This window comes from Salvia hispanica, chromosome 4 (assembly GCF_029641045.1).
Source record: "Salvia hispanica isolate PSC_SH4W2 chromosome 4, Shi_PSC_v1, whole genome shotgun sequence".
Lineage (NCBI taxonomy): Eukaryota > Viridiplantae > Streptophyta > Magnoliopsida > Lamiales > Lamiaceae > Salvia > Salvia hispanica.
In genome coordinates this window covers 44,382,491-44,406,856 of record NC_142695.1, presented here as the reverse complement: position 1 = coordinate 44,406,856, position 24,366 = coordinate 44,382,491, and the positions used below count along the sequence as shown (strand labels likewise).

General features: G+C 39.1%; 3 protein-coding genes and 1 long non-coding RNA gene across 7 annotated transcripts; 1 reads left to right on the top strand and 3 right to left on the bottom strand.

Annotated features, from left to right (window-relative positions):
* Positions 1-4,994: 4,994 nt before the first annotated feature.
* Positions 4,995-5,820, bottom strand: LOC125200903 (uncharacterized). Its single transcript, XR_007172805.2, has 2 exons — positions 5,768-5,820; positions 4,995-5,242 (listed from the first exon to the last, which is right to left on the bottom strand). It is a non-coding gene; the product is annotated as an uncharacterized LOC125200903 (long non-coding RNA).
* Positions 5,821-12,052: 6,232 nt separating this feature from the next.
* On the top strand, positions 12,053-14,624 carry LOC125194349 (diiron containing four-helix bundle family ferritin protein, putative (Protein of unknown function DUF455)). Its single transcript, XM_048092520.2, has 7 exons — positions 12,053-12,473; positions 13,254-13,495; positions 13,578-13,674; positions 13,745-13,928; positions 14,095-14,176; positions 14,247-14,292; positions 14,388-14,624. The coding sequence occupies exons 1-7, from the start codon at positions 12,060-12,062 to the stop codon at positions 14,457-14,459; spliced, it is 1,137 nt and encodes a 378-aa protein (XP_047948477.2). The 5' UTR covers positions 12,053-12,059; the 3' UTR covers positions 14,460-14,624.
* LOC125194348 (late embryogenesis abundant domain-containing protein / LEA domain-containing protein) lies at positions 14,546-16,924 on the bottom strand. Of its 2 annotated transcripts, none has more exons than XM_048092518.2 (2): positions 15,307-16,922; positions 14,546-15,234 (listed from the first exon to the last, which is right to left on the bottom strand). In XM_048092518.2, exons 1-2 carry the CDS (start codon positions 16,813-16,815, stop codon positions 14,746-14,748), a joined length of 1,998 nt encoding a protein of 665 aa, XP_047948475.1. In that variant the 5' UTR covers positions 16,816-16,922; the 3' UTR covers positions 14,546-14,745. The 2 variants fall into 2 exon arrangements, with proteins under 2 accessions (XP_047948475.1, XP_047948476.2); XM_048092519.2 differs by having other exon boundaries at positions 14,692-15,230; positions 15,307-16,924.
* A 1,372-nt stretch (positions 16,925-18,296) lies between these two features.
* Positions 18,297-22,608, bottom strand: LOC125196029 (uncharacterized). Of its 3 annotated transcripts, XM_048094374.2 has the most exons (8): positions 22,447-22,604; positions 21,924-22,021; positions 21,210-21,361; positions 19,695-20,670; positions 19,519-19,617; positions 19,220-19,309; positions 18,776-18,942; positions 18,297-18,707 (listed from the first exon to the last, which is right to left on the bottom strand). In XM_048094374.2, the coding sequence occupies exons 3-8, from the start codon at positions 21,318-21,320 to the stop codon at positions 18,540-18,542; spliced, it is 1,611 nt and encodes a 536-aa protein (XP_047950331.1). In that variant the 5' UTR covers positions 21,321-21,361; positions 21,924-22,021; positions 22,447-22,604; the 3' UTR covers positions 18,297-18,539. The 3 variants fall into 3 exon arrangements, with proteins under 3 accessions (XP_047950331.1, XP_047950333.1, XP_047950332.1); XM_048094376.2 differs by lacking the exon at positions 19,519-19,617 and having other exon boundaries at positions 22,447-22,608; XM_048094375.2 differs by lacking the exon at positions 21,924-22,021.
* Positions 22,609-24,366: the final 1,758 nt, after the last annotated feature.

The following is a 24,366-nucleotide window of genomic DNA, read 5'->3' as shown; positions in this document are numbered from 1 at the left end:
AGTGCTGCACGCACTCTTTCTCCGGCTCACGTGGGGAAGCTCCGAAGTTCGCCGTCGCACTCACGCCTCCAGCTGCGAGCAGGGCCGCTGCCTTGTCGCCTTCTTGAAGAGTCCAGCGGCGGAGAGGAGAGCCTCGTCTCCTCTTTCCTCTCTCTCAGCCGCCTCTGCCGCTCCGCGGAAATTTTCGGACTCCGTCGACGCTCGCTCGTCGCCCGGCAGCCCCTCCGCCTAAGCTAAGTCACCTCCCATTTTCTCCTTTACTCAATTTCCTTAAATTCTAGTAGATTGGAGATTGATGGTATTTCTATGTTCTTGTTGGAGTATTTAAATTCCATGATCCATCCTTTTTGAGTGCTCACTGGAATTGGTCTTTGGCTATGGTATTAAAGTTCTGATTTTTTTTTCAATTGGGGCACTTAGCTTACTGTATTGAGTCTCTATTCTTACACATGCTTACTGTGGGAGATCTTGAGGTTTCTACTATTGTTCCATACTTGGTTGTGAGAATCTTATGGAAATTCTAAGTTCTTGTGCTATCTACTTGTTGTTCTACATGATGCGAAGAGTGTTGGTGTTGAGGTTGTTTACCTCACTTGCTGAACTTGTATCGGTGGTGGCGGTTTTCGCCCTTGCCGGTCGCCACTCCTTCCTCTCCTCTTCGCCGCCCCGCGCTTGGTGTCGAGTGTAGTTGGCGGTGTCGAGTAGTGGGGTGGCGGAGGTGAAGGGAGATGGCTCCTATATAGTGCTAAGCTATTGGAATCTATGTTTGAGACTTGGAAGCAAAGGCTCCTATTTTGGGGTTGCTAGCTCTTTCTCTTTCGAGCTTGATGATTGTGAGATTCTTGCCGTTTTGGTGATTGTGGCTGATCTTCTAGGCTAATTTCTCGGCCTTGATCGACGGGGAGATGAGAGTTTGACTCATCTTCTACTTTGGGCTTGTGTAGGAGCTCTTTCTCCTATGCCTTCTTTGTCTTGAATCTCTTTTGATGTTAGATGAAGTGGTGACAAAATATTGCTTACCTCATGCTCTATCTTGTAGCTCTTCTAGCTGTACTATTCACCTACTTGCTCCATCTCTTATTTAGCTTGTGCTTCCCTCCCTCTTTACTTGTGTGTAACTTTCTAACCCCCAATTTGGTGTAAACTTTGTAGGTACATGGAGGCATTCTTGGAGCTTGTGGAGGGGAGCAAAATCGAGAATAAGAATGAGAGGGAAAGAAAGAAGATGCTCCTCTTGAGCTCATTTGGTTCTATCCCCAATTTAGTTTGCTTCCAAACTTGAGAATTAAGAAGTAGGATAGATAGTGTAGAATAGGTGCATGTTGATTTTATCACACTTGCAGGCATGTACTATTTCCATCATCCATGTATTTCTATTTCTTCACGGTGTATCCACATTTCTCTAATAAAAGTATTTTCTCCACTTTTATTCTTGAAACTTAAATTTTCCTTGCATTTTATTTCCTCCAACGAAGATACTTAAATTACTCCAAAGTCGAAAATACATCGAGGGAAGTACGATTACACCACTTCTAAACGAAATTAGATAGGCTAATAAATCCGATTTATCTCGAAAGAAAGGAACAAAATTCTGGGGCGTTACATTCCACCCTCCTTAAAATAAATTTCGTCTCGAAATTTGCTCAGCTCTACTCGAAAGGCTCCGGGTAACGTTCCTTCACTTGCTGCTGATTCTTAGGTGGTTGTCGGGAATTTGCTCCAGGTCGGACATTCATTGCGCGTAGTTGAGGGGGTTGAGCTGACGGATAAGATTTTACTCCCGTCTCTGGTGCTTTGTATGGGCAACCTTTAACAAAGTGCCAGTAGTTCCGCAGCTGAAACAGACATTCGTCCCTAACTTGCAGGTGCCGCGATGTGGTTTGTTGCAATTGGGGCATGGAGCGGGCTTCGGTGTGTTTCCTTCGAATGATCCATGGGTAGCTTGATATCCACCTCTTTGTGGCTTGATTGGTCCATACCCTCCCCTCTTAGGCTCAGGTTGGGCTCGTGGTTCTTCCCACTTCCTCTTGTCCCTGGATGCTTGGGACTGAGTTGGGGGTGGAGTAGGGTTCACAACTGGCGTGGTTTTATCTCCCAGCATAGCTGCCTCAATGTCTAGTGCCCGTCCCAGAGCTTCAGTGTAAGACAGTCCTCCATGACTAGCCAGAGTCATCCTTATCTCGCACCTCAGACCGGTACAGAATTTCTCAGCCATCTTTTGGTCGGTGTCCACCTGGTCTGGTGCATACCGAGCCATCTCACAGAACATCCGATCATAGTCCGTCACTGACATTTGTCCTTGTTCCAGATGGTAGAACTCTACCTCCCTCCTCTTCCGGTAGCTCTTAGGGATGTATTTGTCATAGACTTCAGTTCTAAATTCCCCCCAAGTCATCTCCCCGAGTTGCTCTGGAGTCATGGTCTTTTTTCTTGCTTCCCACCAGAAGTCAGCAGGTCCAATTAGTTGAAAAGTTACGCAAGATAGGCGTTCTTGGTCTGTGCAGTGCAGGAAGTTGAATATGTGTTCCAGTGCGCGTATCCAAGTTTCAGCAACGGTTGGGTCTCCTAACCCATTAAACACTGGTGGGTTCTGTCTTAGAAACATCTCTTCGACCCTACGGTCCTGTGGCTGGGGTGGTGGTGGGGGTGGTGAAGGCGGTATAACAGGTGATGGGGGTGGCGAAGGCGGTAGAACAGGTGATGGGGGTGGTGAAGGCGGTAGAATAGGTGATGGGGGTGGTGTTACCCCATGCCAATCTCCTTGCACTCCCTCCTCAAAGATAGGGAGTTCCCCTCGGCCTTGTCCTTGGCCTCTCCTACGTCCTTGGCCTCGCTGCCTGCCAGCTTTCCTTGGAGGCATCCTGATATTTTGCGTAATTACTAATTAAGTACTATCAAAATTTTGAGGGCGAATCATAACAACTGAATCATAGAAACGAACACAACTTTTCCAAGCCAGCGAATTTCTATAAGAACTGTCAGATCAATACATCATTACTTGTCCTCGACCAGGGTGTATCATCATTACTCAAGTCTGTCCATCATGACTTATTTCTCATAGCTATATACTTAAGGATCAAGGCTTTGCCTTCGATGAGAGTCTTGCATTAGGAATTTAGTCAAACAGCCTTAACTTGGATGATACAGATTTTAGATCGATGAAATACTGAAAATAAATCACTGTCTTGGGAGAGTACTCAAATTACTCAAGGTGGAAAGAATAACATCTCTGTGAATTTGAAATTGCCAACTCGCAATGATCGGTTTACAAGGAAACTGGGACTAAGTTCAATTGAACTTATCACGTCCCTCAGAATTACATGGGTTAAAAGGTCTTAGGGAAACCATAGAGCTGAAAATTTCTTGAAAGAAATGAAACATGTCTTGGAACGGATTTAACTTTAAATTCTCACAATAGGCGTCAAATGAAATGGTCAATTCTGCCATTCTGATTCGAAAAGATCTTGATAACAATGGATTGTGGCTAAGCCACGTTAAGGTCTAGAAGAATCAGGCATAGAAATGTAGGCAACTGCCATGAAATCGTGCTGACTTTTCTCCAATAATGTTAAAGCTAGTGAAATTGGAATCCTATTGGAGAATTCTCAAGTTTTCCAAAAGAAATTTCCCAGACGGAACAATCATGTTGTGGAATTGAATATGAGAAAATTTCATTCTTGCAAGAAGGAACTTGCCACACCCGTGTTTGCAAAACAACCAGAGTTGACGGAAGTTCCAAGAAGAATGCGTCACTCGTTGAGGACAAAGTCTGGGAAAACGAGCTTAGTTTGAAGGTTTCGAAGACATACAACTTTAGAATGACAATGCGATTGGGCTTGTGAAGTCGAAATATCACTCGTACAAATGATGAGTAACAAAAGTTGTCGCCAATCGGCATGTCTGAAAATATAAGGGCAAAGCTCGTGCTCATTCAAACTGAAAGTGAAGAGCGATCTGATGTACCCAAGATAAGAAGTGGCACATTGATTTGCGATATAAGTAGCTCAGGGTATCTGAAAGTAAATGCCTAACCATGATCTTTGAACTAAAAATGAGTTACAATTTTCATAGAAAGAGGGGAGTTTTGGGTCTAACCATGATCTTTAAACAGACAGGATGACACTTCCATTAAGGACGTTCAAAGGAAGAGATTTTCTGGGAATCCAAGTAAGTACTGCTGATTAAAATCTTTTATTTCATTCACGTGGTGGGAACATCTAGGGTTCGTCGAAGGTACTTGAAAGGAAACGAATCGATGCAAGAAAATCCATGTTAGGGAAGTCATCAACTATAGCCACTACACTGTGTGATCTAACGTCATCAGGCTAAGTTTACATCTCAAATTTATCATTCTATAGGGTCTCGTGAAACGTGATGTGATCAACAGTCTCTTTTGGATCTATTCGAGTGGCTTAGCCACAATGAAGATCTATCTTGTTCTCTTCTCTTAGAGCATCGTTCCTCGTCTTCCTTTTCAACTTTTGAACCTCTTGAGCCCTTATACACTGGGCGTCGGCTCTTCTTGTATGAAAAGTCGTATCGCTGCGAATCATGTTTTTGTGCTTAACTTCGTCTATCATCGTCTCAAAATTTGTTGCTCAGGAAAGCAATTACAGGATTTATGGTTCATCCTACATAGTCCCATCTTAAACTACATTCTTTAGGGACGTTCCTATTTCCTCTAGATTCTTTCGTTTCCTTGACTAAATGTTTTTTTTTTTTGTCACACTTTGTCTCAGCTATCTTAAAATTTCCACTTCTTCAACCTTCATCTTGATTGGTTGAACGTCTTGAAGTGTTGATCGAGTCGATTACTTGGAAGGATCTAGTGAACAAGTCTAGATCTTGACTGAAGGAAAGCTTGGATCTCAGAGCAGGAAAGAAACTGTGGCTCTGATACCACTCTGTCACGACCGCATTTTTGCTAAGGATAGCGAAAGCGGGTAAACCGCGACTAATAAGAGGGATTAAAGAAGCGGGGAAAAGAAAATGGCTAGAACTTGAGAATTTCACAAGGCCAAGTCAATTGATAACATAGAAGCCAAGTATTTCATTACACGGTCTTGAAAACAGAATAGACATTTCCTCAAATAAATCAGAGTTGATGGTGAGGTTCTATAATTCTAAGAGCACAGCGGAATAAGTCCTTGCTAAACGACTTCGTGTATGAAGACACGAATCGTTGGGAGATCAACTTGATAACATCGACTCTGATCATCACTCCATCCTCTTGACGTTCAACCTGCACATTTATAAATACATGCAGGGCTGAGTACAGGAGTACTCAGTGGACACGTGCCGAAAACAAAACATACATTATATAGTTGTCAAACCATCACAGTAATACACGGGGGTTTTCTTAAAAGGCCCGAGCTTACTAAGTTCTTTTGTGAGCTAAAAGTTCGACTATAGACTAGGTTCTTTCATCATTCATTCATAAATCCATTCCATTCATTCATAAATCCATTCCATTCGTGAATCCATTCCATCTATAAATCCATTCCATTCGTGAATCCATTCCATCAATAAATCCATTCCATTCGTGAATCCATTCCATTCGTGAATCCATTCCGTTCATAAATCCATTCCATTCCGTGACATTCAATTCCATGACATTCAATCTCATTTATAAAAAAAAACATTTATGGCATGACAATAATTTTGAAATGAAACATAGCTCCATTTTGAGAAAAGATGATTTTTCATAACTTCAAATGTATTTGCTTTATATCCACACTAGTGTGCTGGATATTAAAAGAAAGCCCACCTGGTATGCTTATTCCTTAATTCAATTATTTGCGTTGGCCTCACTTGCGCTTGAGCAGTTTATCCTTTGAAAATAAATAGCGTAGCACGCTAATTAGTACTTGAACTATTTCTCTTTAGAAAGAATGCATGCACCCTATGACATAACACCTATATCCTTAGTCTGGTCTCATAGGATCTCAAATCCTTTCTCGGGCTTCACTAAGTTGTAGGATTTATTCATTCACTTCACTAAGTTCGGAGAAGTTCTATTTTCTTAAAAACAAATACTTGAGCAATTAATAAAATATGGATTCTTGGAAAATCCCTTCTTAAATCTTTTGTTTGAATTTTTCTTAAGGCCGCCCATGGCGTCGCGGGGCGACGCCGGTCGGCTTTCGCGTCTCCCACTCTACTACTTTATTTTCCCGGAATCTACATAAATTATTCGGAATTTAACTTATCAACTTTCGGGCCCCAATTCGATATTTTCTATCTTTGAAAACTTAGCAAATTGTTCGGAAATTAATTAACTGAGCTCCAACTCAAGTCCTTCAATTAATTCCATCCAACTTCTCATAATTTAAATCTTGGCCCAAAGCCCACTGCACTCACTTAATTATAACAACTCAAGTGGCCCAAATCAATAGAAATTCCTTGGCCTAATTCTTAATTAATTACTAAGGCCCAACAACTATTTAAAATAATTTGGCCCAAAATACTCCCCTTATACTCCATCGATCAACCCTTTTTCTCCAAATTCACCTTATTCCCAAATGAACTCTTTCTAAAGAAGAAGAAGCAGCAGCGACAGCCACTCTTCCATCTCCGGCGAATCGCCATCTCCGGCGAATCGAGGCCTCTCTGCGTCGCCGGCTCCGCCTCTTCTCCCAATTTTGTACATTTACCCCAAAATCATTTACCTCTCAAACTGAAATCCCTAATCGAATTCAGAGGCGGCGCCTTTCCTCTCCGGCAAAACCGCGCCCTGCCCCAACGGAATTCCGGAGTCCCGTCGGCGCGTACTCCTTCCTCCATCGAGTTCTCCCTCTTCGCTGACCTTTCTGTCGAGCTCTCCCCGTCGCCTCTTCGCGCCAGTGGTGGCAGCGCCGCCGCCGAGCACTCGTCGGGCTCCTAGTGCTGCACGCACTCTTTCTCCGGCTCACGTGGGGAAGCTCCGAAGTTCGCCGTCGCACTCACGCCTCCAGCTGCGAGCAGGGCCGCTGCCTTGTCGCCTTCTCGGCGAGTCCAGCGGCGGAGAGGAGAGCCTCGTCTCCTTTTTCCTCTCTCTCAGCCGCCTCTGTCGCTCCGCGGAAATTTTCGGACTCCGTCGACGCTCGCTCGTCGCCCGGCAGCCCCTCCGCCTAAGCTAAGTCACCTCCCATTTTCTCCTTTACTCAATTTCCTTAAATTCTAGTAGATTGGAGATTGATGGTATTTCTATGTTCTTGTTGGAGTATTTAAATTCCATGATCCATCCTTTTTGAGTGCTCACTGGAATTGGTCTTTGGCTATGGTATTAAAGTTCTGATTTTTTTTTCAATTGGGGCACTTAGCTTACTGTATTGAGTCTCTATTCTTACACATGCTTACTGTGGGAGATCTTGAGGTTTCTGCTATTGTTCCATACTTGGTTGTGAGAATCTTATGGAAATTCTAAGTTCTTGTGCTATCTACTTGTTGTTCTACATGATGCGAAGATTGTTGGTGTTGAGGTTGTTTACCTCACTTGCTGAACTTGTATCGGTGGTGGCGGTTTTCGCCCTCGCCGCTCGCCACTCCTTCCTCTCCTCTTCGCCGCCCCGCGCTTGGTGTCGAGTAGTGGGGTGGCGGAGGTGAAGGGAGATGGCTCCTATATAGTGCTAAGCTATTGGAATCTATGTTTGAGACTTGGAAGCAAAGGCTCCTATTTTGGGGTTGCTAGCTCTTTCTCTTTCGAGCTTGATGATTGTGAGATTCTTGCCGTTTTGGTGATTGTGGCTGATCTTCTTGGCTGATTTCTCGGCCTTGATCGACGGGGAGATGAGAGTTTGACTCATCTTCTACTTTGGGCTTGTGTAGGAGCTCTTTCTCCTATGCCTTCTTTGTCTTGAATCTCTTTTGATGTTAGATGAAGTGGTGACAAAATTTGGCTTACCTCATGCTCTATCTTGTAGCTCTTCTAGCTGCACTATTCACCTACTTGCTCCATCTCTTATTTAGCTTGTGCTTCCCTCCCTCTTTACTTGTGTGTAACTTTCTAACCCTCAATTTGGTGTAAACTTTGTAGATACATGGAGGCATTCTTGGAGCTTGTGGATGGGAGCAAAATCGAGAATAAGAATGAGAGGGAAAGAAAGAAGATGCTCCTCTTGAGCTCATTTGGTTCTATCCCCAATTTAGTTTGCTTCCAAACTTGAGAATTAAGAAGTAGGATAGATAGTGTAGAATAGGTGCATGTTGATTTTATCACACTTGCAGGCATGTACTATTTCCATCATCCATGTATTTCTATTTCTTCACGGTGTATCCACATTTTTCTAATAAAAGTATTTTCTCCACTTTTATTCTTGAAACTTAAATTTTCCTTGCATTTTATTTCCTCCAACGAAAATACTTAAATTACTCCAAAGTCGAAAATACATCGAGGGAAGTACGATTACACCACTTCTAAACGAAATTAGATAGGCTAATAAATCCGATTTATCTCGAAAGAAAAGAACGAAATTCTGGGGCGTTACAATAATCCTGACAGCTTACATGGAAATGAAGACGAGTGTTGTGTTACCTAGAGCTTTTTTGTGGGAAAATAATGTTGTTGAAGATTATAATTCCTGATACATTATTATCCTATTGTTAGAAATATCAAGAAAAGTTGTTAGCATAACTTATATTAATTGATTAAATTCAATTATTTTATTGACATAATAACTGGATTAATTAATTATCGTAATAATCGGATTAAATATATTTTAATTAAATTTTTAACTGACTAAAATTAAAATAAAAAAGATAATCATTTATAATTTTAAAATTTACATTAAGATTTGATTAATACTCCTTATAGAAACATAATACTAATAATTGCATTAGCACTTGTTATTATAGCTAGGTATATTATTATAGGGATATATTCATATCATTACACTAAATATTTGTAACACAGAAAACAAATCTCTACCCTTGGATCTATTAATCTGATGGTTATAATTAAAACTAATAACGTACATTATTTTATCATTTTCGTACATTGAAGGGTAAAAATGGTAAAACACAATTGTATATGACTTCGCTACATGACGTAGTTATATTTGTACATCATGTTCTAGGGGACATGACGTAGTTATATTTGTACATCATGTTCTAGGGGGGTAATCAAATGCTAACTAATTCCCAATCCAGAACCCAGAACTTCAACATTATGTTGGAAATTTCTCAACATATAGATATAACTTTATCAACATAACATGTAAATTTAAATCTCAATACAAAGATATAATTTTATCAACACAAATCTATTCAGAAAGTTTTGTCTTTGTGTTGATAATTTTAATACATAATATTGAGATAGTTCTGGGTTCTGAATTAGTAGGTTGGTTTTATTTTAACGCGATCCTATTAGTACATGATTAATGTATGAAAATGATATTTTAATGTATGAGTCTCACACATTAATGTGCGTAGGTGAATGAATAATGTACAGTATCGTACATTATCATGGGTATATCATACATTACTGTCCAACAACACATGCTTTTGTGAATGGAAGCTATACTATATAGCATCTACAAATTCACAAAAGCATGAGTTGTCGGACAGTAATGTACGATATACCCATGATAATGTACGATACTGTACATTATCATGGGTATATCGTACATCATTTATCCAGTAATGTAGCATCGTATTAATTCTCTTAGGGCCGAAAGATAACATCATTCACCTAGGGTTTAGTAGTCCATGGGGCTAGGTTGTAGTCGGCGGCGGAGCCACGGTGGGGCCGGGGGGGCCCAAGGGCCCCCTAGCCGTTTGAACATTTACTATGTATAATATATGTATGCACCATTCTTAATATTAGTAGTTAGCCCAGTTGGTGTGGGAACGAGCCACTCATTCGTGAGACTCGAAGTCCGAGTCCTGTTGGTGCATTTATTTATTATTCTGCTTACTGATTCTCTAAAGTTTTTGGATTCGCATGTGTCCCAGATTCTCTAATATTAGTAGATAATTATATAATTCTACAACTGTATAAATATATAATTAGATTAGTAAAACTTATTTTAAAGGTATGTTTAGTTTATTTATGGCTTTATTTTTATATTTATTAAATTAGTAATTCTGAGTTACTATTTTATTGATTTTCTCACATTACTATTTTGCATAAACGGTTTAAATTTGTATTCATAAAGAATGATATTTGTAATTTAAGAATCAAAACAATTCTATAGACATATAAATATATAATAATGTATAATACTAGTAAAATTAATATCAATGCTTTGCCCAAAAACACATATTCATATTTTTCTTATTATTTATTTCCCACGCACAACTTTTTCTATAGCTTATGTTCGAGTTGTTTCCAAACACTGAACATACTCAATAAATTTTAATACTCCCTTTGGTCACGAAAAATATCTCATTTTATGATTTTAGAATGTCCACAAAATATAGTTCCTTTTATAAGCATGGAAAATTTTCCTCTCATATTACTTTACCCACATTTTTATACATTCTCTCTCTTACTTTATCATTTTTTCATTAAAACTCGTGCAGTTTATAAATAAGACTATTTTTTATGGACGGAATGAATAGTTGTTTGGGCCCCCATCGCTAAAAGTCTGGCTCCGCCACTGGTTGTAGTACCATCGTATTAACATAAAATTAACAACCGGAGGAAGTTAGATCCAGTTCCCTAGGGTTAACTTATCCATAGGGCTAGGGTATAATATCCACACGATTACCCTAGTGAACGTTGTGTTACTTAGTCGGTACTACACCCTAGCCTCATGGATTGCTAAACCCTTAGGGAATGGATATAACTTTCGCCATTCATTCAATAAATTATTATTTACATTACGTAGAAGGGACATATACATTAAAACACATTAATGTTATATTAATGATCAAATTAATGTATACATTAAGTTAATGTACTTATCCATATAAATAATGTAACAGTAATATACCCAAATTGCACTTTAATGTACGAAAATGATATAATAATGTACGGCGATGCTTTTAATCATAACCATTAGATTAATAGATTCAAGGGCTGATATTAGTGTTATGTCTAAGACTAAGGGGGTGTAAGGACCTTAATGCACCCCTGTTATTATATACTAATGTAATAGTAACAATAGTATATAATAATATGATAAAAGGCATGATTATTATTATAATTATAGTTATTTATTAGGAGTATTATTATAAAAATTAGGTATGATAAATGTTTAAAAATTAAATTAATTTTTTCTTAATTAATTAGTATAATTTAGAATGAAAATAACAACAACAATAATACTAACAGTAAACTTTATTTTTTTATATTATGATTCATAATTTGAATAATATTATTTTAATTCTTAACAAGTTATTATAGTTATAAATATAATTAATAATTATACATTCTCCGTCTCGGAATGTGAGTCCCTTTTTCACCCAACACGTGTTTTAATAATTGTAAAGAAAAGTAAGTTGATTAAATTAGTGGAATATGAGTCACACTTTACTATTGTTTTATAATAAAATGTGAGTAAAATCAGTTAGTGGAATTTGAATCTACTTACCATTTATAGTAAAAGTGAAAAAAAAAACTTTTATTGTAAGACGGAACTAAAATGACAAAAACTAATTTATTATGGAACTGATGAAGTATTATTTACTATCATAATCACATATGATTTCTAACACAACAATAATAAAATTATCAGTATTAGCATTATTAAAATTAATAATAAGTATAATTGTAGCATAAAAAATACTCGTATATAATATATCTAAATACTTTAATAAAATTAAAATTGGTAAATAGAATAGAATACCTAATAAAAATAGAGAACTCAAAATCCTGGAATCTTTTTTCTTTCAAAATTCAAATTACTTTTATACACAGAGACGCCAAGGCAAGAAGTGATTATAAAATACCTGCATTGAGCTGGGCCGCTTCTGTTTCACATATTCAAAATGAAGTGTTAGAAACCGAGCAATCGAGTGGGCTACCCATTAACAAATCCTACCACATTAATGGGTAGCCCATTAATAACAAATTCGGACTTCGGAGTTGTACTAAAATAAATAAAGTGAAAATTATGAAATTAAAAATTTTAAATTGAATGAAGTTTGTAATGCTGCAGCCGGTGAAATCGACGGCGATGCTCTCCGCAGCCATCTTCCGCCGCAAACCGCCGAGATACCACCAATGCTTCTGCTCCCTCGCGACCATCGACTACCAGCCGCAGTGGTACGGCCTTCACAACTGGCGGCGAAGCCCGCTCAACCGCGACCGCCATTGGGGCCCGAACGGACCTATTCTCCACGATAATGAAATTGAACATGCGTCATCATCTCCTGACTTCACCTCTTGCTCTTCTCTGGCGGAAATGGCCGCCCTCGTTCTCTCCACCCCAGACCCCCTCGCAAAAGCTAAGCTTTCTCACGCTGCCTACTCCAAATGGCGACGCGAGGGTTTGCCAATTGGAGTCTCAGATGCCCCTTCTAAGCCTGCTCGCCCTGCTAAACCCCAATTGGTATGTTTCTTCGACTGATCAAGGCGTCTGATTTCTGCAATGTTGTTGAAATTTATGAATTGTTTTTTCTTAATTTTAAAGGAAGCTGTACTTTGTTAGAAATTGGTGGTGTTGATTATCGACTGCAATTTCGTAGATTTATCCATTTCCGTGGAGGGTTTGTTATTGATGAATTTCTGTTTATGTATAAATGACCACGATCGAGCTTATGCGCTGTGCCCCAAATCACAATGATTCAAGCTTATGACGAATTCCCAATATTTACCTTTTGATTCTTCCTCAGTTGTTATTGGAGTAACGTAATCTGTAGATTGGTTGAAATTGTTAGCATTTTCCACAATTGTTCTTGCTCATGCATCATTTATGCAAGTTTATGATTCGTATCTTGCTTTTCTCTCTTTTCCTTTGATTCAAGCTCAGATTTTGTATGGATTGCATAGACTATTTTCGCGTATATTCACCAAACTATAGGGCGATTGGCTTGACTTATTTTTTTTAACTCTTGATCTCACTTCTCCCCAAAAATAAATAGTATGAAGAATCTTGATCTGTTTAGTTTATCAAGCAGAAAGACAAACTGAAGTGAAAATGATGATGTTTTGACTATGAGATCTGCTCTCAATTGTCACTAAAATCATATGATAAATCTCGATCGGTTTTCTTTTATGTAGCAGGAAGACAAATTGAAGTGAAATGTTACTTGATGCTCTTAGTTTTTTGTAGATGTACATCTAGGTATGTTTATTTCTCTCATCGACTCATGGCATGTCTTTAGTCCAGGTTTCCCCAAAAGACATTCCCTCGCCAAAGAGTTCGGGTCTACCTCTCAATGCCTACATGCTTCATAACCTCGCTCATGTTGAGCTAAATGCTATTGATCTTGCATGGGATACTGTTGTTAGGTTCTCACCATACGTTGAGCTTCTTGGTGAAGGTTTCTTCGCCGACTTTGCTCATGTAGCTGATGACGAGAGCCGGCATTTCACTTGGTGTTCACAAAGGCTCGCAGAGCTTGGATTTAGGTAATTTGATAAGTCAAGCTTGAGGCCTTGGTATTGCATTCATTTTCTTTCTGCAATGACCTTCGAATTTGTCTCCACGTAGCTATGGCGACATGCCAGCTCATGGTGTTTTGTGGGCTGAATGTGAGAAATCATCGGATAATGTTGCAGCTAGGCTTGCATGCATCCCATTGGTTCAGGTAACATTTGGATATCCCAATGTTTTTAAAATGAGTAAAAAAAACCCCTGATTCATTGATGCTGAATTAGGAAGCCCGAGGGCTAGATGCTGGACCACGACTTGTCAATAAACTGACCGGCTTCGGGGATCAACGAACCTCGAGCATTGTTGCAAGGATAGCCGATGAAGAAGTTGCTCACGTTGCAGTTGGTGTGTACTGGTTCGTCTCCATTTGCCAGAAACTGGGCCGCACCCCTGGCTCTGCTTTCGCAGGTGAGCAATGTTCTCTGTTACTTGTTGTATCATATTCAATTTGAGAGAAAGAGAAATGTATAGTATAGTAATCGGAGTGCCCCTTGTTCAACTTGTTGTATCATATTCAATTTGAGAGAGAGAAATGTATAGTATAGTAATCGGAGTGCCCCTTGTTGTTGAACAGATATTCTGAAAGAGTATAATGTAGAGATAAAAGGTCCATTCAATCATTCAGCTCGAGAAGTAGCTGGTATTCCTCGTGAATGGTAAGATCAAAGTTATGTTTTTCACTTGATGTTTCTTGGACTGTGATTAAATGTGTTGTGATGTTTTCAGGTATGATCCTTCTCCTGCAGCCAACAACGAAAACAAGCTTTCTGAGGTATCATGCCACAGCCCATTCTATGTTTAATGTTGAAAGTTTGTGCTCTTTTTTTTCAGGATACTATTATTATTTCAAAACTGTCATAATTGTAGGTATATGAAAGGCTTGCTTGCATTATCTCCATGGAGCAAGAAAATTCAAGTTTGGGAAAGCCACCCAAATGAGACGCAATCTATCTTTTTTTTTTTTACTATGTAAATCTATTAGTTAGGTTGATTCCTTCCTTCCTTTAAATCTTGGTGGAATGATATATAGGAAGCATGAAATTTTATTATATTGAACATAGTATGAAAATCTGTTCTGCAAGAACTACATTACTTTGATCACTACACAGGAGCATCTGTTCTTCAAAAACTACAGTACCACACATACAACACAATCAACAGAAACACAAGATTGACGATGACATGCCATAGCATCTCATATCTTATTTAGCTAGAAACACACTCACTATATGTCTTTGCCAGTGCCTTTGTACGTCTCTTTCTCGTCTTCCTCTTTCCCAAGCAGAGGATGCTGCCCTGACACAAGATCCTTCGTTGTCTGGCCTATCTCGACTAGAGTCTCGCCAATCGCCCGCATGATGCCCCCTCCGATTGCTCCTTGCTTTTGTCCGCCTTCTCCACGCTCTTCCTGCTCGCCTCCCCTTTGCTGCTGCCAGTCTCCCCACGACTCCCAGCGCTCGCCCTGCCCGTACTCCCCAGTTGGCTGCTCGCCTTTCTCCCCTCCCCATTGCTCCCATTGTTGGCCCTGCCCTCCTCCCCTGGCTTGCTGCTCACCTTTCCCTCCTCCCCATTGCTCCCACTGTTCGCCCCGCCCTCCTCGCCTTGCTTGATGCTCACCTCCCCACTGTTTGCCTTCTTCTCCTCCCCACTGCTCCTTGATCTTTTCAGATGGGCGGTAGAATCCCTCTTTGCTGAATGTTTCTCCCCCTTCTTCCTGCACAAAACCAAAAGTTGGACACCAACCACATTTGCTTATGCTCAATCAAAACAGTTCTATTTTGGTTACCTTTTGCGGTGACGATCTCTTCAATTCAAGATCCCTCTTAGCCTCCTCCTTCTTCCTGGCAGCATACTCCGCCGCGCTCTCCTCAGTTGCCACCACCGTATCCTTCACAGCTGCCAGCTTCTCCCCTGCATACCCCACTACCGCCTGCCCTGCTCCAGCAACCTTATCCTTCGCCGCCACCACCACATCTCCCGTGTACCCCGCCACCTTCGAAGTCACATTCGCCACCGTCTCAGTAGCCACTGCCGTCTTCTCAAGGGTGAAACGCGCCGCCTCCCAGCCCGCCACCACTGCCTGATCCTTCACCCCTGCAGCAGCCTTCCCCGCATATCCCACAGCTCCTTTGCCGCTCTCAACTGTTACATCCTTAGCAGCAACCGCCTTTTCTCCTACGTACTGTGCAGCAGTCTTGGTTGTATCGACCGTTGTATCCTTGGCTGCCGCTGCTTTTTCAGCGGCGTACTGTGCAGCAGTCTTGGTTGTATCCACTGTTGTATCCTTTGCTGCCGCTGCCTTTTCAGCGGCGTATTGCGCAGTGCTCTTCGCTGTATCGACTGTTGTATCCTTGGCTGCCGCTGCTTTTTCAGCAGCGTATTGTGCAGCGCTCTTCGCTGTGTCGACCGTTGTATCCTTGGCTGCCGCAGCCTTCTCAGCCGCGTATTGTGCAGCAGTTTTTGCTGTATCCCTGGCGGCCCCGGCCTTCTCAGCAGTGTATTGTGCCGTTGTGTCCTTGGCTGCCGCAGCCTTCTCAGCGGCATATTGTGCAGCGCTCTTCGCTGTGTCAACTGTTGTATCCTTCGCCGCCGCTGCTTTCTGGCCGGCGTATTGGGCCGCGGTCAACGTGGTATCCTTGGCCGCCTTAGCCTTCTCCGCGGCGATTTGAGAAGCGGATTGGCCTTTACTAGAAACCACATCCTTAGCCTCCACCGCGTAATCCTTAGCCTGTTGGCCTTTCTCCATCACCGTATTCTTAGCCTGTTGGCCTTTCTCCACCACTGTATTCTTCGCCCCAGCCGCCTTCTCCTCCGCGGTGTAATCCCGAGCCTGTCCGCCTCTCTGCGCGGCAGTATCCTCGGCTTGAGTGGCCTTCTCCGCAATGTAGCCTTGAGCCTGTTGGCCTTTCTGCACCGCCGTCGCCCTGTCAGCCGCCTGTCGCCCTTTCTCCGCCGCCGCAGTATGTTGAGCTGCACCGCCGCCGCCTATCTTCGCCTTCTCGGCCGACCGGATCGCCTCCATCGAGTTCTGCTGCGCTTGCCCCCTCATCCTAGAAACTTCCTCCAACGAGGGCTGCTGCTTCCCTCCGCCGCTCTCCACCGTGATCCCGGCAACTCTCACCGGAACCGCCTCGATATGAATCGTCGCCTCCCCAGCGTGATGGGGCTGATGCTCGTCTTTAGCCTTATCAACCAGGGATTCGAAATGAGTTGCCATTTTCGGAACTCGATCTCTCTCCACCTCAACTTTTCGTTCATCCTTCACATGCTCCCTCCTCGCCTGTTCCGACGCCATTGTTACAAACTTTTTTTCAATACACACACACACTAGCAGGAGGAAATATATTTGTATGATGATATGATTGTTTTTTGGTGTTTGATTCTGTGCTAAAAATCACGCACCGGATTTGGTATAAAAAGAGCAGCTTCGTTGCATTTTGGCGGTTCAAATTTGAAGATTCGTCACCTCTTTAACGCCACGTGTCGGAAAGTGCAGCGACGAATGTATTTGAGTAAGCACCTCCAATGTGTGTTGAATCTTACGTGTCGCTGTGCATGGGTTATACTCATCTCAAATGTTTTTTTATTGTGTTTTCTCTTTTTTAAGTCTACCAATCGTGAAATTGGTTTATATCCTCTATTGGATTGGATCCTCCCACCTCTCTTAACGTTGTTATCTACTCCTTTTTTTATCCACTGCCGGTATACAATGTAATTGCCAGTGTTTTCAATATATTTTAATTACCACTTCCTTAAATGTCACAATCTTTGAAATATTACTAATGTAGAGCAATTAAATTTGTGTGATAATTCATTACTAATTTATTGAGAGTAAATTGTACTCCTTCTATCCAACGGTATTTAAGTCATATTCTTTTTGGTAATCCAAAAATAGTTTAATTATTGTTTTCTTGGCAAAAATGTTATTTTCTTTTTCTAACTCTTTCATTGTTCCTTTTTAACTTTTTATACTCTTCAATTCAAACACTCATTTTTTATTTTTCACGCGGAAAAATAAAGTCTCCATTACTGAAGTGGTTGGAGGGAATAATGCATAACCTACGTTTCGATTACATTAATTTAACTTCTGTATTGGTCAATTTCCGATAAGCAATGATGATAAATTAATTAATACCTAAGATATGCCAACTGTTTTGTATATGAGAGAACTGGAAAATTTGATAAAGCTATCACACATTGGATAAAAGATTTTATTGCTATATACTCCCTCCTTCCGGGATAATTTGGTGGGCACGGATTTTAAGAATTGTAATGAAAAGTGGGTTGAAAAAATTAGTGGAATGTGAGTTATACCTTTATATATTAGTTTTAAAATAATATGTGAATAGGAATGAGTTAGTGGAATATGAGGTCCGCTACCAAAAATGGTAAAAGTGAAATTGAACAAATTATGTAGAACGGACTGAAATGGAAAACTGAGACGAATTATCCGGGACGGAGGGAGTATAAAGCTATTACATTGATCATTGATGTATTATGTACGTACAATTTATTTCCAGTGCACCTCCATTATTTTTATTTATTAATCATTTTATGTCCAGTGCACTTCCGTTATATTTATTTTTATGCCATATTATCCAATTCGTATTGCTTGTGTTAGAAAAATGCTCTTATGATGAAGTGTACATATTCGAGAATTCCCAAGCACATCCTTTATCCTTCGCATCTCTTTTTCCATTCAAACTTTTATTATGCAAAAACATAGTGTTAATGATACCAGTAGTGACTAAAATGGAAATAGAAACATACAAACAGTGCCTAAACTATCATCTTATTCAAATATTGAGAACTTAATACCATTCCAACCGGAGAGAAACCGGCAATACTCGGGGACTTCATTATAGAGAGAGTATAATATGATTTTATGATATTGACATATAGAAGCAAACAATGCATTTTCACTTCTTTTTGTTGCATGCTAATTTAGATGCAGAGCACATCATCTTCTCCAATTATTCACAATTTTATAGCATCTTCATATTCATTTATAAGAGCCTTCTAAAGAAGCTCCCAATCTGATTCAACAGATTCACAAGCTGACACTTTCTGTTCCTTGGAATCGTCAGCAAAAGCACGACCCCACCTCACTTGCTCGTCTTGGGACGAGACATGCTGTTCATCTTTCCTTGATCTCAACTTGGATGAAAGTGCTTCGCGGATCCTTTTCTGAAATACATTTCTCCACTCAATAAAATGGATGTAATGCAAAAGAGAGAGAGGGGAGAGAGAGAGACCTTGTATGACTTGTGTTTCCTAGTCCGTTGAAGGTCAAAATGGAGCTCGTCTCCATTCACGAAGATACAGCTTTCCTCCAAATCATCCCTACATTTATCGGTCTCAATCGGTTCTTGTCTCAGCTCAGAAACCTTGTTGTTTTCTACAAACTCCATATCAAAGCTATCTGAAAGCCAAAATGAGACGTCAGCAAAGGTTGCTAAGAAATACGACCAAAATCATTTCATGTATTTTTTTCATTAAGTTCTTTAAAAGAATACTGTATAGTACTATCATTGTCCATGATCAATTGATCATATCAAAGTTCCCAGCATTTTACTCATATTTTTCTGCACCTAGCAATGCAAACTATCCACAATCTTTTTTAACTCAATAGAACTTCTCAAACGAAAATCACGATCAAACAGATAGTTTCGAAGTTATACACGTTTAACTTAGAGTACCTTTAGTAGTTGTGATGAAATCCTTGCTGCTAGACTCAGCATTGCATGATGGAGAAATAGCAGTTGACAAGCAATCTGTAATGGATGTACCTGCAACAGGAAAACAAGAAAGTTGCTGATTTGCTGTAACCAGATAATAAGGGCTATTGTTCACAGATGCACGGTGCATAAGCTTGTGTAGATCCATGGATGCAGGGTAAACCAATCCAATTTAAGATTTATTTTGTGTCTAGTTAGGGTTTATTAATAAAAAATAGGATTTAATAAGAGTGTGCCTCAAAAAACAAGATTATACATACCTTCATTAAACACAGTAACTCTATTTTCCTCATATTCAGGATTGCAAGCCTTACTACTTCTAGAACCCGAGCCCCCAACAATATCACTCACGGATGCACCTATGTGAAGTACAAAATATTTATTCACGCAAAACCACTAGTAATAAACTAAGCAAAACTCATTGATATAAAAATACCTGTCGAATCTGCAGGCGAGTATGAACAGGATGCAGTAGACTCAGGATCTCCTTCCAACCTCACCGATTCATCTATTAAATTATTTGCAGAAGCAGGAGGAATGCAACCAGAAACATGTTCAACTTTCCTCGTGGATTCAGTCTCTCGAACCTTTTCGGAAGCAGGACGCTCGATTAGATTATCTTGGGGAGCCGTGTTTCCATTCACTGCTTCACCAGGTTGCTCCCTCACCGTGTTCAATGAAGATGTCACAGTAGGGTCATCAGGGGCCATCCTTGAACTATCAGGCCTTACAGATTCAGAGGACAAAATTTTGTCAGAAGCAGGAGACTCAATTGGATGATCAAGACATCGTGCATTTCCTTTCACTGCTGCTTTCCCAGGTTCACACCTCCCAATGGAGACCAAGGATGACGTAAGGTCTGCATTGTTAGAGGTGACCCTGGACCTAGTGTTGTCAAAGGTGGCCCTGGACCTAGTTCTCGTTTCGCAATTCGCAAGCTTGCTCCTCTTATCTTCTGATACAGAAGTATTCAGACACAAGTCTTTTGAAGGATTATTGCTTTTGGAGATTCTTTTAATGCCAATTCCACGCCTCTGTATCCCGATTTTCTTAAATTTCTCCGGGGATTTATTCTCAATAAAGATTCCAGGGGACTGAGGCAAGAAAAGGCCTAAATCTCCATCACTTGGCAATGATTCTTTTTCTGCAGTTGTAGTCGAGAGAACTTGATCTTGATTCTCTTTCTTCTTTATATCCCAATTATCACCCAATATTCCTGGTGTCGGCCTTTTGTTGACATCAGCATAACCATAAGAGATGAGAGACATGTCATCAGAAGCTACGCTTGTGGAATCTATGCATGACAGAGGATGGTCACTGGATCGATGCATGTCCTCCATGACTTCTGAACAGAACTTCTTTACGCTAACACCAACTTTCTGCGCCTGATTTTCAACGTACTTAACTGTATCCTGTCAAGCCAAACAAAAATATGTGTTTTAGGCACCAATATGATAACACAACTTACTGAGCAAACACTACAAACATACAGCTAACACCATTGCAAACTACACCAATTAATAAAAATAACATTTTTTTGCTACTAAGCTCATTTATTCCATCAAGTGATCACCGATTAGATTAAACAGAGAAAGTGGGAGGATATGAGCTAAAGAGATTATGTTTCTCTCGACTAGATGTCTTTTCCTATTTCAAGTTGGTATAAGACAAAAAAAAAATAATGATCAGCGGATACATTGGCAGCATCGGCAGTTAAAATTTTCCCATTTTTCATCTATATACACATAAGAAGAAGAATAAAGATCGAAAGTGCAGAGAGACCAAATAAAACAATTGTAGCATACATGAGTTGTAGTACAAGATATGAAATAAGTTCTATAGAGAGAGAAAGAGAAAAGTGGGAGAGAGAAGAAGAGGTAGGGAGATTTCAAGGCTCTCTGTTATTAACGCTCAAGAGTTGCAACACAAGACCAGGAGAGAATTTATTTACCTGGTACATAGCTTCTTCCACCTCCAAACACATAGCCTCGAACTTTTGGTATACATTTCCAGCCCATGTTATACCTTTGAAAGACAAAGTAGGGAATGAATTTGACATCATGCCGCTTTCTATGTCCGCAGCCTAGACAAGTGCCTAAACAGCTGCAAGAATTCAAACACAATTGAGTCATTGAATTAGTAAGTTTCATTCATTTCTCCTTTATAAACAGACTGGCAAATTTTGTGCCAGCTCAAAGCAATAAACATACAAGCATTAAGCCAATCATTTTTAGGAAAATAGTAACTTCCTCAAATTCATGATTTCTCAGACAAGAAAGATTAAGTCATTATTTACCCAGAAAGAGGGTAAACCAGGTTCTTCAAATAAGAAATCGGTTGATTATTCATCATCATTCATTTCCCAGAAAAATAGAAGTTAAAGATGCAAAGAAACTGCAATTCAATGCAGACGAGGACCAATATTTCACAGTAACTGCATATATTAAGGTGATATAATTATGCAAACACCGAAACAAACAACCCACTGCAATATCAGCACAGAGCAATAACGGATTAACAGGTACTCTACCAATTCCTCATGATATAGAAGACAAGAATTGTGGAAAGGCCTAAAAAACTAAATTGCTTTAGCTTGTTGTGTTCAGCAAACCTAAACCAAAGGACATCAACAGTTACAAACATCCTTGGACAAGAAAGCCCTTACCTTAACTTCAGAGAATAAACTCCAAGATTCCTATAAACGATGGAGCTACATATACTTCTCCACAAATTTTGCCCCAAAATGAAAACTTTTTAAGCCCCCTGTATGTATTTGGAATAATTCCTCAGAATTCTTTTCACAACTTCAATCACATAAGCAGGCAGTTTTCCAATCTCAGCTAAACAAGAACAATTTTTCTCAAAACAATTTCTATTTTAAGTCAATCATCTTTATCACAAAAGCTCAAAACTTTATTCCACAAATTCCAAGAAAGCCAATTTATTGTGCTAAATATATCCCCTTCAGTTTTTCTTTTTTTAAGTAATAATTTATCCGTAGATAGAACATACGATCAAGGAGTCAGCATCAAGCTCTTATAAAAAGTAAGAAATTTAAAATAAGCAGCAGAGATTTTATCCTAGACGTGATCAAAAGCATAAAAGCCAAGAACAAGCTCTTATAGAAAATAAATAAATAAGAGTAGTGAAAAACATAACCACAAAAAGATGGAAGAAGATGTGCTTACAGAGTAAAGAGGAGAAAATCCCAGAAGCAGAAACTTTCATATATCGAAATCTTTTGAGATACATACAAGTGAAAAAAACGAGTAGAATACAAGAACATACGCGAGCGAGACAGAGAGAGAGGGTTGAGTAAAAGAATGATAAACGTAAAGGCAGAGTTCATCGGGTTTCCATCGACATGGGATCTTGACACGTGTACAAAATGGTTGCTGATTGACCCTAGAAATATGTTTAATTACGACAGATAAAGAGATGAGTACAGCCCTCTGTCTCATTTATCAATTTTTAAGTGCCACAAATTTAATACTACCTCCGTCCCCCAAAATTTGCTACACTTTGACCCGACATGGATTTTAAAAAAGATAATGGAAAGTGAGTTGAAAAAGTTGGTGGGATGTGAGTCCTACTTTTAAAGTATTAGTTTTATAATAAAATGTGAGTAGGAATGAGTTAGTGGAATATGGGGTCCACTACCAAAAATGGTAAAAGTGAAGTGTATCAAATTTTCAGGGACGGACCGAAATGGTAATATGTATCAAATTTTCAGGGACAGAGGTAGTAATCCATTTGCTATATTACAGCGTTCCGTTATTACGGACTCCCTACTTGAGCAGTTTTTTATTTTAAAAAGTTTTCTTATAATCAAGTTATCTTTATTTTATTCACTTTATATTCTATTTTTGTTATTTTTTTTCTCTTGTTTTTTAATCTAATCTACTTAATACATTAAACATTTATTTCTTAAATTTCACAACAAAAAATTTCACCTTAATTATAAAGAAAAAGATATTATTTATTTAAGATTAAGTTTTTAGATTCTTTTAGATAGACTAGAGTACTTGATTATTCATTTAAGATTCAATCATAAGATATAATCTTTTGAACAAAATGAATATCACAAGTTTTAGTTATAATTAATTTAGTTAAATAAAATACTATAGTTAATGAAAAATAATCTGTTATAGTGTAATGGTTTAATTTTATTTATAACCTCTAAAAAAATTATATTAGTGATTGATATTATGAATTTTAATAGAAGAGTATGATCGAGAGTAAAAAATAGTTAAAGTAGTAGTAATATTAGAAAAAAACAGAGTCCACCTCATTGAGAAAAAACTAGTACAATACTTTAATAAACGGATTAAAGTGGAAAAATTTAACTATTTTTTGTAGTAATAATAGTAATTAGATATAGCAAATCCTATTTTTTCGGAGGGACTTGTCCTTTTTAAAATGACATACTTTATCAATCGCGTTTAAGTTATCCACCTCCTTTTTTTTGGGTTAATATATCAAGAAATAGAAGTTACAAGATTACAGGCCCAATGCGTACAACTGCATGATATAGTAATTCAAGATTGAATTGTATTCTATTAGTCAAATTGAAATGATTATTGGTTTTTTAAAAGTTTACGATCTAAATAAGCTGCAAGTATATGGAGCATATATTATCGGTAGTAACAGTTTAACCAACATAAGCGGTGGCGGACACAGTAAGGGGTGGGGGAGGGCTTAAGCCCTTCCCAATTCATATTTTTTTATATATTTTCTATTGAAAGTTTTCTCAAAATTTTCGAAATGCATGCTTAGCCCTTCCCAAACTAATGATACTTCAGACTAAATAAATAAAAATTGGATGTTAAAAGGGGCTGAATTTGATTATTTAAACTTTGTAGAACAGTAACAATGGCTGCCTTTTTATTTGGAGAAGAAGACGTATTTAATTAGAAGAAGAGTAAGCGTATTATAATAATATTTTTTTTACATAAAATGACGTGTTTGAGATTTGTTTCACTTATAGCTTGTAATTCTCATATCCCGAGAATATTGCTTTTAAAAGATTTAATGACCTTTAAAGAGTGATTAATCATTCCATTAAGGAATTTTTTAAAATTAGTTACTAAGCATAGCCTCCTTTAAAT

Coding starts and splice junctions, on each gene's coding strand:
- LOC125194349 (XM_048092520.2), top strand. CDS start 12,060: ATGAAGTTTGTAATGCTGCAGCCGGTGAAATCGACGGCGATGCTCTCC. Junction 12,474..13,253: donor GCCCTGCTAAACCCCAATTG/GTATGTTTCTTC, acceptor TCTTTAGTCCAG/GTTTCCCCAAAAGACATTCC. Junction 13,496..13,577: donor CTCGCAGAGCTTGGATTTAG/GTAATTTGATAA, acceptor GTCTCCACGTAG/CTATGGCGACATGCCAGCTC.
- LOC125194348 (XM_048092518.2), bottom strand. CDS start 16,815: ATGGCGTCGGAACAGGCGAGGAGGGAGCATGTGAAGGATGAACGAAAA. Junction 15,235..15,306: donor AGAGATCGTCACCGCAAAAG/GTAACCAAAATA, acceptor GGTTTTGTGCAG/GAAGAAGGGGGAGAAACATT.
- LOC125196029 (XM_048094374.2), bottom strand. CDS start 21,320: ATGATGTCAAATTCATTCCCTACTTTGTCTTTCAAAGGTATAACATGG. Junction 18,943..19,219: donor TTTCATCACAACTACTAAAG/GTACTCTAAGTT, acceptor TTTGGCTTTCAG/ATAGCTTTGATATGGAGTTT. Junction 18,708..18,775: donor GGAAACACAAGTCATACAAG/GTCTCTCTCTCT, acceptor AATGTATTTCAG/AAAAGGATCCGCGAAGCACT.